The following is a 15,494-nucleotide window of genomic DNA, read 5'->3' as shown; positions in this document are numbered from 1 at the left end:
GACAGATGATGGGAAATTTAATTTTCACCTTCAACTTTTAATTTCATCAAAATGGATTCTATGGTTAAAAAAGTGTTGTAATTTCTAATTCAATTTTCACTAATTCCACCACTAACAAAATACGATAAGAAAATTTCCATAAACTTTATACTAAATATATGACTTAACAATATTTCAAATAAAAGTTTACCAAAGGAAGAGAATTGCTTTTTTTTTTCCCTTTCTTTTCTTTTGTGCGATCGAAATCCTGCAATGAAAATCAACCTAACTTGACAAGTTGAGGAGTAAAAATTGATTTTTACATGATCTTTTTTTTTCCTACCATATTTTTGGAACAAAAATTATGTTTCAACTAAAATCAACATTCTAAAATATTATAATTTTTTACCTTCTCTTTCCTTTATTCCTTAAAACCAACAAACTACACGGACATTTTCATAATAATTTTTATAGTAAAAATTGGTATAACTTAACCACCGAACTCGATTTTATTAAAAAGAAATAAAAGCTCTATAAATAACGAAAAACAAAACCGATACCAAATGAAACTGTATACATGTTCTTACATAACTCGAACCTGATTCTATAAATATTCCTATCCCAATACCAATCCTATAATCATCACATAATAAAAGTAATCCATACTTCTTGTGGAAATATAGACCAATAATTCATATTCAGATATACATTATCAATATATTAAAATTGAGTATTTTGTGATGTTAAACTAATCCCTCCTTTGAGTATAAGTTTGAGAAGCAAGAAAATTCAAAGCAGTGACGACTTCTGATATTACTGGTCTCATTGTAGGTTGTTCTTGAAGACACATTGCTGCGACGGCAAGAGCTTGATACAATCCTCTAATAGGATATTGACCGTCCAGCCTTGGGTCCGCCATTACCAAGAACCTCTTTCGATCTCGGAACAATGGTCTTGCCTACCAACAAAAAGCACAACCAATTAATATTCCTAACCCAGATTTCAAGCTTTTAATTTGTGTTAATTAATAAAATTACTTTATTAAGTGTAAAAAAAGTATTTTTTTAAGTATTTAGAAAATAAATTCAACAATCCAAAATTACTTTTTATTGTATGTAATCAATTTATATTAGTTTTTTTTTTTAAAAAAAAAAACAAACTCTTTACAAAAAGATTAAATCTCATGGATTGGTACTTTCTTTAAAACGAATATTTGTTTGCTTTCATAAATATTTTTAAAATTACGCTTGAAGTAAAGAGATAGAAACAACAATCTCGAACAATGGAATGGTGACCTACAATAGATAATCTTGAATCTTAACATCATTTTTAGTCCCCATCACACCATTTGAGGTCCAATTTTTGTATGAAATTCTAAAGAAAACTTCTAATTTTTAAAATATTTGTAAAATCTAAGTCAAGGATAATGTATAATATTTGAAAAAACAACAAGAGCATTTTTTTTCAAACATAGAGAAAAGTCCATGTGTATTTTAATTCTCAAAAAGCAAAAGTCTATGGATATATTGTTTTAATGCTTTGGCTTTACAAAATATATAAATATATATTCTTGAACTTTATCCCGTATTTAAAAAATATATTTATTCCTTCAAAAGTTAGGATATTACCTTTTTAATTTACAATGAAGTTTTCAAAACTATCACTAGTGGAATAAAATTTTGGACAAAAATTGGAACAGACGCAAAATAGCTAATGTAGTAGTGACCTAAACAATGTTCGAGACATATAATTTACACTTCAGGTCATCACCACACACTACTCCCAGTTGGTCTCAATTTTCATCCAACAATATAACAATTTTCTACTCCAATATTAATTTTAAAATATTATACATGAAAGATCAACAAGTAATATAGTCACAATTTTTAAAGGGTTGTTTTCAAATATAATAAATTGAACTAAAATATTTACATGATATAACAAAATGTATCTATCTGTGTCTAGCAAATAGTAGTCTATCGCGATGTATCACAGATAGATGATAATATTTTGTTATATTTGTAAATATGTTCAGCAGTTTTGTCATTTAAAATAATTAAAAAAAAATTTTTTAAAAGAACATATAGTATTTAATTTGTAAACAAATAACATAATTAAAAAGGTTTTTTTTTTTAAATAAAAAAAATCAATAAATGGACTCTTAATTTTGATTTAAATAACTCACCCATGCTACCAAACTGAGCTCCTTTGATGGCCTTGTATGGTCAATGACTTTTCTTCCAGAGATGAGTTCCAATAGAACAACTCCAAAGCTATAGATATCAGATTTGAATGTCAATTGGCCTGTCATTGCATAATCTGGTGCACAATATCCATAAGTTCCCATAACTCTAGTAGAAACATGAGTGTTATCTCCACTAGGACCAACTTTTGCTAGACCAAAATCTGAGAGCTTTGGCCAATACCCTTCACCCAGTAAAATATTGGAGCTTTTTAAATCTCTATATATAACTGCTGGCCTCATTTTGTTGTGTAAATATTCCAATCCTCTTGCTGCCCCCACTGCTATCTTCATTCTTGTATTCCAATCAAGCACTCTTTTCCCTGCTGGAACATCTATACATAAACCCCCAACAAAACAACAATCTTAATCAATAATTCCTACCATACAGATTTTATCAACTATTAGACTAAATTCTAACTTTCTCTAAATCATAGAACCGATTTTTTTTATTTAACATTTTTTAATAAAGATAAACTGTCGACTTGAGCACATAACTCGGTGTAATTATGTATTATACTACATTTATTGAGGGCGGAGGTTCAAATATCTTCCCTCGTGTTTGTTATAATCAAAACAACGATAATAACAAGGTTAAAGTCAAAATATAATTTTAGTCCATGTGGGATCTAATGTCTAATTTTAGTTTCTGTATTTTTAATAAACCTTAAATTTAATCTCATTTTTATTGATTTTTTCCTATTTTTTTAATTATTTATTAGTCTTTTCACCGTAAATTTTAAGAACATTTTCATATTATTATTTTGCACAACAATTATAAGTATAGAAATTAAAATTGAACAAGTCTCGAAATACATAAAGCAAAATGATATTTTACAAGTCTTCATCATTTAACTTATATATATATTTATTTGGCCTTTGGAATTTTAAAGGTTTATAAGCTTTCAATTTTTTAGGGCCAAATGAATCTTTTAACTTAAAAAGAATGTCAAATATGGCCTCAAACTTTGTGTCACTAAATTTTGAAATTTATATTTGATAAGCCATTGTTCTATACAACATATTTAGAAATAAAATTGAAACTTAGAGTTTACATATTAGACATAAAATTCAATTGATGTATACATCAGTTAATTTTATGATTATTATTATTATTTGAATATGTGAGACATATTAGTTATTATACAAAAAAAAATGAAAATATATGATTATATTAGCACTCTTAATTAATAAATTAAGCATAAGTAGTTTGTGTTTTTTTAAAAAAAATGAAAGGAATAATAAACGTACCGTGCAAATGTTTGTCCAAAGATCCTAATGGCATGAACTCGTAAACCAACAGTCTTTGATGGCCCTCAGCGCAATAGCCGATCAATTTTACAAGATTTGGGTGATTCGCCAAACTTAATGTCACCACTTCCACCAAGAATTCTCTTACCCCTTGATCCCCACTTCGATCGAGTTGCTTTATAGCTACAAGCTATATCAAAATTAGAGTCCAACAACAATTATCAATATCAATTTCTCTTACTTTCTAAATGTAATATCGATTTTTTATTTTATTTTAAACAAACAAAGAAAAATAAAAGTTGTTTGTTTTTTGAAATTTTGCTCTGATTTTAAATATTTCTTTAAACATGTTGAAATGTTTAGTAAAAAAAATTGTGATAAAAACAAGCCATCTCCAAAAATATACCAAATGAAATAGTTATAACCAACACCAACCACTTAGTTTATATAATTCAAAACATTCTAACAAAAATCTAAATTTTTAATTTTGTATCTAATAGGTCTATATTACAAATTTTATTTATTGAATATTAAAATATCGATAGCCACATGATTGAAAATTTAAGGTCATAATATCGTTTTTATCCCTGGTTGAATTTTTAGTTCATATATTTTCTATACATCTAAAATATAGTCTCCATTGATTATTGCTAGTTTATTATTGATTTTTTCAAGGAAAAAAGATATATTAACAGTTTTACTATAATTTTTTATATATATATATATATATATATATATATATATATATATATATTCATTCTCATATTATATTTTCTTGCACAAAAATTATCATTATTATTTAACTAATTGAGAATTTGGCAAAGAGTGTGTTAAAAGAAAATTTCTTTGGGTACCTATTCTAAAAAGAAAAAAGAAAGAAAAAAAAAACTAACTTTGAGGAATTGAATTAAAGACTTCGTGAAAATATAAAGATTAAAATTGAATATTTGAAAGTAAAAAACTAAAATTGAGTAAACCTCAAAGTACATTGATTAAAATGATATTTTAACCAAAATTCAAAAACTTAATATAAATCTTTTCAAAGTATAAAAACTAAATCAACTTGAGTATAATACAACTATCATAAATTTGTAATAATATCAATCTCGAAATTAGAAATTCGATCCCTACCACACATGTTATCAAGAGAAAGAATTGATAACTTTAAAAGTTTAAGGACTCCATAGAAACAATAAAGCAAAAACTCAATAATAAAACTTGGTGATCAAAATTTATTTAAATATCATAAATGGTCTTTCAATATTTACTCACTAAATTATAGGTTAAAATACTATTTTGGTCTCCATATTTGAACTTTATTCAATTTTGGTCTCTATATTTTCAATAAATATTAAATTTAGTTTTCAAAATTAGTTTATTATTCGTTAAAAAAAATTATTCTCTGTAACATTTTTATTATAAATTTTGAAAATAATTAATTTCAAAACTGGTAAAAATTTTACCTTGTTGATTCTTCTCAAATGGCCCTTGTAAACTTTACCAAATCCTCCTTCACCCAGAAAGCAATCCGACTTGAAATTTCTTGTTGCTGCTACAAGTTCCTGGAATGTAAATGTTTCTATCTCTCTGTCTATTTTTGCTTCACTGGAAACCTCTTTGTTTATATTTGACGCCAGCTGCTCATTTTCATGAACCTCTTCTTTTACTTGTTCCCTTGTTTTTACCTTCAAATCCGCTTTTACTTTTACTGTATTAGTAGTAACACCCGAGGTAAAAAGAAAAATTAGCAAAAGTAACTATTTGTTATAGTAAATACTATATTCTATTCTCCAATGAACTACAGTATTTCAAAACCCCAATTTACTCAAGTATTTACTATTATTTGCTATAAATTTACTATTTCTTCTAAAATTAAAATAGTTTACACCTCAAACACATACTATTATATATATAGGATAATCGAACTTATAATTTTGAGATCGATAGTACAAATTTTATTTCAGTTAAGTTATACTCATGTTGACACCTTCAAATTTTACTTAAATTCTTAGAGTATGAATTATCCATAAATTCAAACCATACAAATTAAACTTTGGAGATCCAATTCTTCTGTTGTAATCTTGATTTTATAAATTACAATATTTACATCGAGAGATTAGCTGCATTTTGGAGAATAGATCTCCAGAAAAGGAATTAATTATGAACCAAAACCTTCCTTGATTGATTCACAAAACAAAAACAAAAACAAAAACAAAAAAAAGGCAAAAATCCCATCATTTCCAGAATTTGAAAGACACGAGACAGGCAAAATTTTACAAATAAGGGAATATTTTATTTTCCAAACAAACAGAGAAAACAGTAAAATTTATGTGAGATTTTCTTTTTACTTTAATAGAAATTGTTCATTCCAAAACACACAAAGTAGTGAAGAAATAAAAATAAAATAACCAAAATCAATCATAAAATTTGTTGCATTGAACGATTATCTGGACCCATGTGGGGAAGAATACCAAAACGACAACGCATCGATCTTCAAATCAAATGAACCCCTTGAATAAACGGTGAATACCTTAAATAATTTGAAAATTAGATGAAAATTACCTGAAGAAGCTGGTTGAATGTTTTGTAAATTGCTCCCTAATAATCTTTTCCTCTGTTTTTTGATATGGCTGAAGCAACCCATTTTCCCAGGCCAAAATTTGAAGCCAATGAAACAGAGAGAGAAGAGAAGAGTTGTCAACTTGGGCATAAAATTATCTGAGGAGTTGGCTATAATTAACCCAAAACAACAAAATAAATAATTAGTTATTGTGAATTTATATATTTTGATCTTTTTTTTATAGGGTTAATCCAATAATTCCTAGACGCGTGAAAACGAGAAATATATCTACAGAGATGGTAGCATACGTGGAAGTGTGATTGTGTGCCACGTCACTGTGAGGAATTTTTTTAATGAAAAAAATTGGTTTCCTAATGCAATGGAAGTACACGTCAGGATTAGTGTGTAATATGAAAATAGAGTTCTATGGGCTTACGTGGCGTGGGTTGATTAGTCCAACTATTTTGTGGCTGGTTGTGCTGGATTTGCAACAGATCTTTGTCCTTTTCTGGAGGGAAACGCTTCCTGTCTGGTCTGGTACGCCATTGACGCCGAGAACGCTGTCACGTGCGTGTAACTCACACGCTCGCCGTTCACAAAATACCGTATAAATAATTGACAGGAAAAAGACTAATTATCGATCTCGAACTTATATATTTGTTTTTTTTAAAGTAAGTATAAAAATAAATCCATTATCGAGAAAATTAAAATAATATAATAATTTTTAAAACAAATTATAAAAATACTGTAATTTTGAAATTATTTACAAAAATATTGCTATTTTTTTTAATAGGTCGGGTGTTGAAAATTCGACCAACCTAGGTCGAATTAATGTTGAAAATTCGATACCTAAGTCGAATTTTTAACATTCGACCTTTGTTTTTTTTTAAAAAAAATCCATTTTATAAAAACAATTTTTAAAAATATTTTATTATTTTATTTAACTTAACTCTAAAAAGAACAAATAAAAAAAATAATATCTCATAAAAATAAAAAAGTGTAAATTAAAATATCTCATTTATATAAAAATAATTACAAAAATCAATGTGTCCCACAGGTGGACGTCGTCGATTTCGAGCTGGTTGTCGTCGTCGACTTCGAACTTGAGGTTGCTCTAATTCTTCTTGATGTTGCTCTGATACTTCTGCATGCGCTTCATGATATAAATATTCATTATGCTCTCCACGACCTCAATTATGTCCATGCACGTATGAAGACGAAGGACCAGCCTCCGAATCATAATGTCCTGAACCAAATGCTGACATCATCATCTTCGGACTAACATAATCAATTTGACTCTGCGTCTGCATCACAGAGGCAACTCTTCCACGTTATGGGCAACCTCATCAAACTCATCCTCTTCCCGAACATGTCCCCTACGTTTAGGAGCTGGTAGAGGAACAATAGGTATATCGTACATATAATGTATCTCCTCTATATAGCTTTGGTTGTCATTACATATAGCAAGAACTTGATTTTGATCATTCGTAACATCACGGAGTCTGCTGTTATTTGATCTTTGTGAATTATAAAATAATTAGATAATATTTAAAATAAATTTAAATTAAAAATAATTAGATAATATTCATTCATTTACCACATGACCCATAGCTAGCTGCTCCCGGACGAGTGACGTAGTGCCTTGTGATATTATTATACCAATGAATGTAGTCTTGAGTGACATTCCTGTCAAATTGTTCAATGGAAACTCCTACTGCAATAAATCTTGCACGATAATGCCATCACACTACCAAATGTACAACTTTTTCGGACCAATTTATAGAGTCGATATCATGCAGCAGGGTTCATGCCACTCACCAATGTGAAAACATATGAGATGACTCATCGTCCGCCATATGTTTTGACCATTCATACAGAAAATTGGGCAAAGTATGCATAATAATTTTGTACGCCTCCCAAGTAACCTGAAACACAAAATATTATATTGGTGAACATTAAAGACAAATACAATAAAAATGTGTATGAAATAATCAATTAAATTCAGTGTAATATACATGATCAGGTTGAAGCAGATCAAACATGTATTTATACTACATGTGTGGTTGTCTTAGTCACACAAAATTTGTCTCTCCACCTAAATTTTTAAATTGATAATTTAGATTATAAATTAACTATATCAGTGATATAAAAATTAAATTGAATTAAAATAACATATCGAGAACCGTAGACTCGTCCAGCTAACTAAGCGTTATTAACATGTTGTAGCTGTGGAACCATTGTTGGAAATCGCTCCCAAGCCCATAGTTGCAAAAGTATGAGAGACCCAACTATCTCACGAACTTCATGTCTTGTTGTTTTGTATAGTTGTCTATACAACCATGCTAAACATGCTCCACCCCACGAATACTGCCCCGCATCATAAAAGTTAGTTAATAGTGGCAGGAATATCAAATAAACAAAATGACTTTAATTTTGTATGCAGGTGGGGTCACACCGAGGTAAGTTGACAAACTTGTGACCAGTCATCGTACATCACTCCGATGACCGGCTCACCGTCAATAGGTAACCGCAACTAGCAACCCATAAATTTAGGTTGTAGTGGTAGTATTCAAGGGTGGAGTGGGATAGTGCGCTGGAGAACTGCCTCTCGTCCCTTGCAAGATATTTCTCTGATAGTACGATCTCACCAACAAATGATCGATGAATGGACTGGTCGTACAAAACATTGGGATCAACTGATCCTGAGTTTAAAGCCATGATCTGAAAGAAAACAAAAAAAAATATTTCTCAATTAGAAGAATAATATACAAGTTAATTAACTAAATTAAATAATGTACAACTTAATTGAAAGAAGAATGTACAACTTTATAAATTATAAAAAAAAAAAAATTGAATATACAATAAAAGTATGTACACTTAATTAAACATACATGATAAAAAGATTATTTACTTCTCAATTAAATAATGTACAACTTAATTAAAAGAATAATGTATAACTTAATTAAAAGAATAATGTACAACTTTATAAATTATAATAAAAAAAAATTGAATATACAATAAAAGTATCTACACTTAATTAAATATACATGATAAAAGAAATATTTATTTATCAATTAAAAGAATAATGATAAAAAAAATTGAATATACAATAAAAGTATCTACACTTAATTAAATATACATGATAAAAAAAATATTTATTTCTCGATTAAAAGAATAATGTACAACTTTAAAAAATATTTATTTCTCGATTAAAAGAATAATGTACAACTTTATAGATTACTAGATCCAGTTTTGTATTATAGTCAAAACTCTCTGATGTGTGCAATCATTGACGAATCCAATTGCACATGAAGGGCATATTAGGTGCGTGATCCAATTCTGTATTATAGTCAAAGCTCTGTGATATGTGTGCAATCATTGACGAATCCAATTGCACATGACGGGCATATCAAGGTGTGTGATCCAATTCTGTATTATAGCCAAAGCTCTGCTCATCATACTTAGTGATCTCGAACAAGCCATGCGGTTTTTTCTTTATTGCACGAAGTCTCCACTTGCAACCTTCCTTCCACTTCTTACACCAAATTGTCCAAATCGTCGGTAAACTTTTTTAAACTATTTTTTCAAATTTAATCCAAAATAATAATAATAATAATAAAATATTGTATGAAGTATATTTAAAAAAATCACAATAACTTTGTATTAAACTAAAAATATTAAATTTTTTAATTTATAAACATAAACTTTGTAAGGTTTATGAACATCAACTTTTTAAACATAACAATAAATTAAATTTTTTATAACCATTTTTAAACATAACAACAAATTAAACTTTTTAAAACTATTTTAAACTATATTTTCAAAGTTAATAATAAAAAAATCAAATATCGTAAGAAATATATTTCAAAAAATCATAATAAAATATTAAAACATAAACATAACTTTTTAAACATAACAATAAACTATACTTAAAAACAAACAAAATATAAATAAGATTAACATGTTGGTATAACATCCCAACTACAAGATTAACACTAATAACAACTACTAAAATTAACACTAATAGAGAAAGAACTACTAATATCAATATGTAAATATTATTGAATTTAACATGATAGATCTACTAAATATAATAAAAATAGTAATAAAAAAATAGTAAACTCACAAATTTAACTTTATCTTTTTTGTTCTTTGTTTCCCAAATAGAAACAAAAACTATAATATATATATATATATATATATATATATATTATATATATATATATATATATAATAATAGTATAACAAAGTGTATAATTCTTTAAAAAAAAAATGAAATTTTGTATAGTAAAGATACAAACCTCACAATGTAATGGACGAATGTGGGAGAAGAAGAAGATTTGCTGAAGGCAGTGAGAAAATGTGAGAAAATGAGAGGCTGAAGGCAGTAAGAATGAGAGAACGAAGGCAGTGAGAAAATGAGAAGAGATGAGGGAGGTTATAAGCTTAAAGGTCACAAAACTTGACCTACGGGTTTGACGTTGGGAAAATAATATGGATAGGACGGGATGAGACGAGACGCTGACACACTGCAGAGATTCGGATTTGTTTTAAAGGAGGTCGACGGTTCAAATCACTTTGACACGTGCTGCAGAGATTCGAATTCTTAACTAAGCGATCGCTTAAGAGTTTGTGAGCATTGCAGTATGTCTCTCATCGTGTACTTCCACTAGGCGATCGTGTAGTAAAGCTCAGCGGTCGTGTAGCATTTGGTAGACGATCTTATAGTAAAAGATAGGCGATCGTATAGGTTTTGAGAAGGCGATTGTCTAATTGTAATAGCTAAGCGATCGTGTATGTAACGACCCGACCTCCTAGGATTTAAGTTAGGCCGTTACTAAATACATGCATGCATTGAACTTAAAACGACACCCTTTTATGGTAAAATAAATATTAAATAAATAAGGTAAATTCAAAAGTTCTTCATTAAATTCAAATATTAAAAACAAATAATTGGGTACCTATAAATCATAAATGATAATGAATAGGTCTGAAAACAATTCTTAATAGTAAGTTTCAAACATCAAAACTGGAAGTTAAGAAAAACATGAAAAGAAATCTAAATCTTATGAGCGGAAGCATAAAACTGGTCCCCAGTGGCTCTTCCTCTTGTCATTTGACAGTACATCCTTGCCCTTACTTGAAACATAAACATGAGAAAGGGTGAGTATAAAATACTTAATAAGTAACCCCACTACTGAGGTCAGGCTAGACATTTATATCCTCTAAATGCCTACCTTTGGTGAAACATATAAACTACTCTAGTCCTCATGGGACACATACATACATGAAAAGCTGATTTCTATCCAACTATAATTAAGTATGCCCACTACCTCTGGTGAATCCCGTAGGACCCACAACCTCTGGTGAATCCCGAAGGAAACACAATCTCTGGTGAATCCCGAAGGAAACACAATCTCTGGTAGATCCCGAAGGAAACACAATCTCTTACGTATGCATGGTTATGCATACACCTTTTTTGTATACACATAACCCACTTAATGTGTACCTCTTTCGTACACATGGTTACGTATACACCTCTTTCGTATACACATCTTTCGTATACATCTAATCCACTGAGTATGTACGTCTTTCGTACACCTAGTTATGTATACACCTCTTTCGTATACACGTAACTCACTGAATGTGTACCTCTTTCGTACACCTGGTTAAGTATACACCTCTTTCGTATACACCTAACCCACTGAGTATGTACCTCTTTCGTACACCTCGTTATGTATACACCTCTTTCGTATACACATAACCCACTGAGTGTGTACCGCTTTCATACACCCCAGATCCTCTCTATAAATGTAGGGATGCATACCTCTTTCGTACATAAGGTTATGTATACATCTCTTTCGTATACACATAACCCATTGTGCGTGCACTTCTTACGTACACCCCAGTACCCTCTAGGTATGTATCACTTTCATACACACCAGCCCTAGTACATCTTTTTCATGTACTAGCGCTCTTGGACGTGCATCACTTTCATGCAGTCGCATAGTCTGGAAAGGAAAAGAGATTGCATCTAACTTCATATTACATGTAACATTCACATAATCATGAGTCCTCTAAAATCTTCTCATCAAGGTCATGTTAATTAACCTCAACATACGTAATTAATCTAGAGTTAATGGATCTACTATAGTACATCACTTTCATGCACTAAACTATGTAAACAATCAAGTATTCGAGATTTCATAATATATAGTACGGTCTACACATTATCATAATAAATCACATAACTGTATGAATCAACAAATGTCGAATCCTCATCTAACTTTAAGACATTCTAGTAGGAGTGCCACTTAATTTATATTTAAGGGTCATGCTCAATCATCCTTTTAATATAACTCATAAAATTCTAAACCATGCCCATACATTAAAATGCTTCAGACATATTCTCATATACTCATATATCTTTTTTAAAGAGTCCATTAATCTCAGAACAGTCAAAATTATCCTTATAAGTAGTCTTAAAATCCTCAAAATAAATCATAAATTTATCGTCCGACACAAAGGCGATTCCAGTAATAAGATTACTTACTCAAAATTACGTCTAAGTGACAAGCAAAATAATCTTCCTCCTAGCTTAGATGAATCTTGAATCAGGCCTAAACATAAACCGAATTTACAATTAATAAAAAGAGCTTAGTTCCAATAACCAAATTAACCAAATAATTCCCAATAATCTTACCCTATTGATCCGAACATCACCTCATGCTACAAAATCAATACAACCCAACTACTCTAGTCACAAATCCAACCTTTACTCTCAATGGACAGCCGCTTTGAACCTTCAATTCCAACCTTTTATATCACAACTGAAACAATAAATAAGTCATTACTTAGTAGGTATCCAAAAATGATCACCGAAGACCCAAAACTTACCCAAAAGCTTGTTGAAACCACTTCCAAATCCTCTTGACAGCATAGCTTCTCCAAAACTCGATTTTAAAGCCCAAACAAATATCGAAGCGAAACACCACCGACCAAGAAATTCAATTAAAAAAAAATAGCCCAAACTTATCCAAACAGATCTGACGGCACCAAGACGACGACAGGGGCGGGGTGGCGTCGGACGAACGCGGATGACGGCGACTGATCTGGTGAGGTCGGTGTGCAGAAGGCCTGTGGCAGAGGAGATCTGCGACGGAGGATCTGGACGAGCGGCAGCGTGGCGCGGCTTCGCATCTGGGAGATTGGCTGGGCGAGCGAACGGCTGGTCGGGCTGGGGCGGCGACTTCCAGCGTCAGCGAAAAGGGGCGGAACAGAGATTGTGCGGCTGGGCTGTTCGGCGAGTGGAACGCTGGGCGATGCGGCTGAGACGCGAGGAGGGACGGCGGCCTGGGTCACGAGCGAACGCAGCTTGTTGGTGAGGGTTCGACTGCGCGAACGACGGCCCACGATCGAACGACCGACGAACTGGTGGCGGCTCGATCGGACGCACGGTGCCGGCTGGAGAGGAGATGGTCGGCGGCTGCTAAGGCACACAGAGAGGGTCGTTGGGAGGAAGAAGAGGGAGGGAGAGAACATTTTTTCCTTTTTTTTTAAAAAAAATATTTTAATAAAAGAAATAAAATATAATAATATTTTATTTTATTTTATTCCATTATATTCTATTTCACTTTTATTTTTACCTTTCCCTCATTATACAAATATATCTATATATATATATATACTTAAAACTATTCCCCTTTTCTCTTCAAATTCTAAAATCAAAATCAAATTAATTTTCCCAATATAAATTGAAATCCTCAATATTAACTTAAAATTAAATTAATGTGACATAAATCCAAATCTCCCCTTTAAACAAAACGGAACCTGGAAATTAACAAAATTGTCCTTGAATCTTACGAAAATACAGATTTTGAATAATGAAAAACTTGGGATGTTACAGGAGTTTGTGGGCGATCATGTAGTGAGGAAAGATAGCTCTCGAAAGGCCATCACAGCGTGCCACTCATCGTGTACTTTCACTAGGCGATCGTGTAGTAAAACTTAGCGATCGTGTAACACATGGTAGACGATCGTATAGTAAAAGGTAGGCGATCGCCTAATTGTAATAGCTAAGCGATTGTGTAGGAGTTTGTGGGCGATCGTATAGTGAGGAAAGAAAGCTCTTGAGAGTGGGAGTTCAGAAGACGCTGTAGCGGATAGGCCATCGCAGCATGCCGTTCATCGTCTACTTCCACTAAGCAATCGTGTAGTAAAGCTCAGCGATTGTGTAACACTTGGTATACGATCGTATAGTAAAATGTATGCGATCGTATAGGTTTTGAGAAGGTGATCGTGTAATAGTAATAGTTAAGCGATCGTGTAGGAGTTTGTGGCCGATTGCAGAGGATTTAGTAAACAATCGTTTAATCATACTGAGTGATCGTGAAGAGATTGTAAACGATCGTTTAGCGTCTCGTAAGCGACCGATTAATCTTGTTTGATTCCTATTGTCTAATAAAGAAGTACATCGTTCACTTGTTCTTTCCGGAAGTTTGCATCTATTGTTACGTTAATAAAGAATTACAAAACGATCGCATAGTAATTTTACTAAACGATTGTGTGCGATCGTGTATAATTACTCAATGATTCTTTAATTTCCTTTAGGTCGAGGGTTTCTTCTTTAATTTTCCAGATGTTGAGGGTTGAACCTTCAACCTCTTCTTCAAATTTTCTTTAGGTCGAGGGTTAACCCTCGACCTCTTCTTTAATTTTCGACAGGTCGAGGGTTGAACCCTCGTCCTCTTCTCAATTTCCTTTAGGTCAAGGGTTAAACCCTCGATCTCTTCTTTCATTTTCGACAGGTCAAGGGTTGAACCCTCGACAAAATATTTTAAACAAAATCCCCGCCTCGAAAACTCCAAAACAACCATAGATTTCCAAATAGTTTCAGAACCACTATATTTCCCTTAATTGTTTTCCTACTCACAATATTAAAAAAATAAAAATAAAAATAAACCTATTATCACCCATACAAACCCAAACTTACTATTTTAGTATTGATTTATTATTATTATTATGTTGCCTAATTTTTAAATCATTACATGATTTATTTAAATTCTTTCATAAAAAAAATGATTGATTTAAAATTAAAGAAGTTGTTAATTTTATTAACCTAACGATAACACATTATCAATTCATATTTCCTTTTTCATTTACCTTGACTCTTCTTACAAAAAAGAAAAAGAAAAAAAGACCAAACCGACTCGACCGATGTACGGATAAATTTTACACTCTTTTTTTGATCGATTTTCTCTTAAAACTGACACCGATCGAACGATGTACACCCTTAACTTTAATTATAATACCTTTGAAAAAAAAATGAGATTAATTTTTTTAAGTAATTAATTCATAAAGTTTTTTTAGATATCCAACGGCTAGAAATTTTGTTATGAATAATTTATTCTTCTTACATTTTGATTGAAACTTCGAAATTTCGTGAATGTCGAATGAAATTTT

At 31.0% G+C, this 15,494-nt stretch overlaps 1 protein-coding gene across 13 annotated transcripts; it reads right to left on the bottom strand.

Annotated features, from left to right (window-relative positions):
- Positions 1-518: 518 nt before the first annotated feature.
- Positions 519-13,742, bottom strand: LOC120087570 (Protein kinase superfamily protein). 13 transcript variants are annotated; one of them, XR_016532583.1, is made up of 7 exons: positions 12,736-13,742; positions 12,586-12,652; positions 8,216-8,753; positions 8,048-8,127; positions 6,469-7,957; positions 6,035-6,102; positions 5,107-5,180 (listed from the first exon to the last, which is right to left on the bottom strand). XR_016532583.1 is itself a non-coding variant. In XM_039044380.2 (5 exons), the coding sequence occupies exons 1-5, from the start codon at positions 6,180-6,182 to the stop codon at positions 728-730; spliced, it is 1,185 nt and encodes a 394-aa protein (XP_038900308.1). In that variant the 5' UTR covers positions 6,183-6,221; the 3' UTR covers positions 519-727. The 13 variants fall into 13 exon arrangements, 2 of the variants coding, with proteins under 2 accessions (XP_038900308.1, XP_090174547.1); XR_016532586.1 differs by having other exon boundaries at positions 8,048-8,753; positions 12,736-12,848; positions 12,930-13,742; XR_016532578.1 differs by having other exon boundaries at positions 6,469-7,549; positions 7,630-8,753.
- Positions 13,743-15,494: the final 1,752 nt, after the last annotated feature.

Source organism: Benincasa hispida, chromosome 10, assembly GCF_027475165.1.
Source record: "Benincasa hispida cultivar pf3 chromosome 10, pf3_genome.v1.1, whole genome shotgun sequence".
NCBI classification, from domain to species: Eukaryota; Viridiplantae; Streptophyta; class Magnoliopsida; order Cucurbitales; family Cucurbitaceae; genus Benincasa; species Benincasa hispida.
This window is presented reverse-complemented; position numbering and strand designations above follow the sequence as displayed.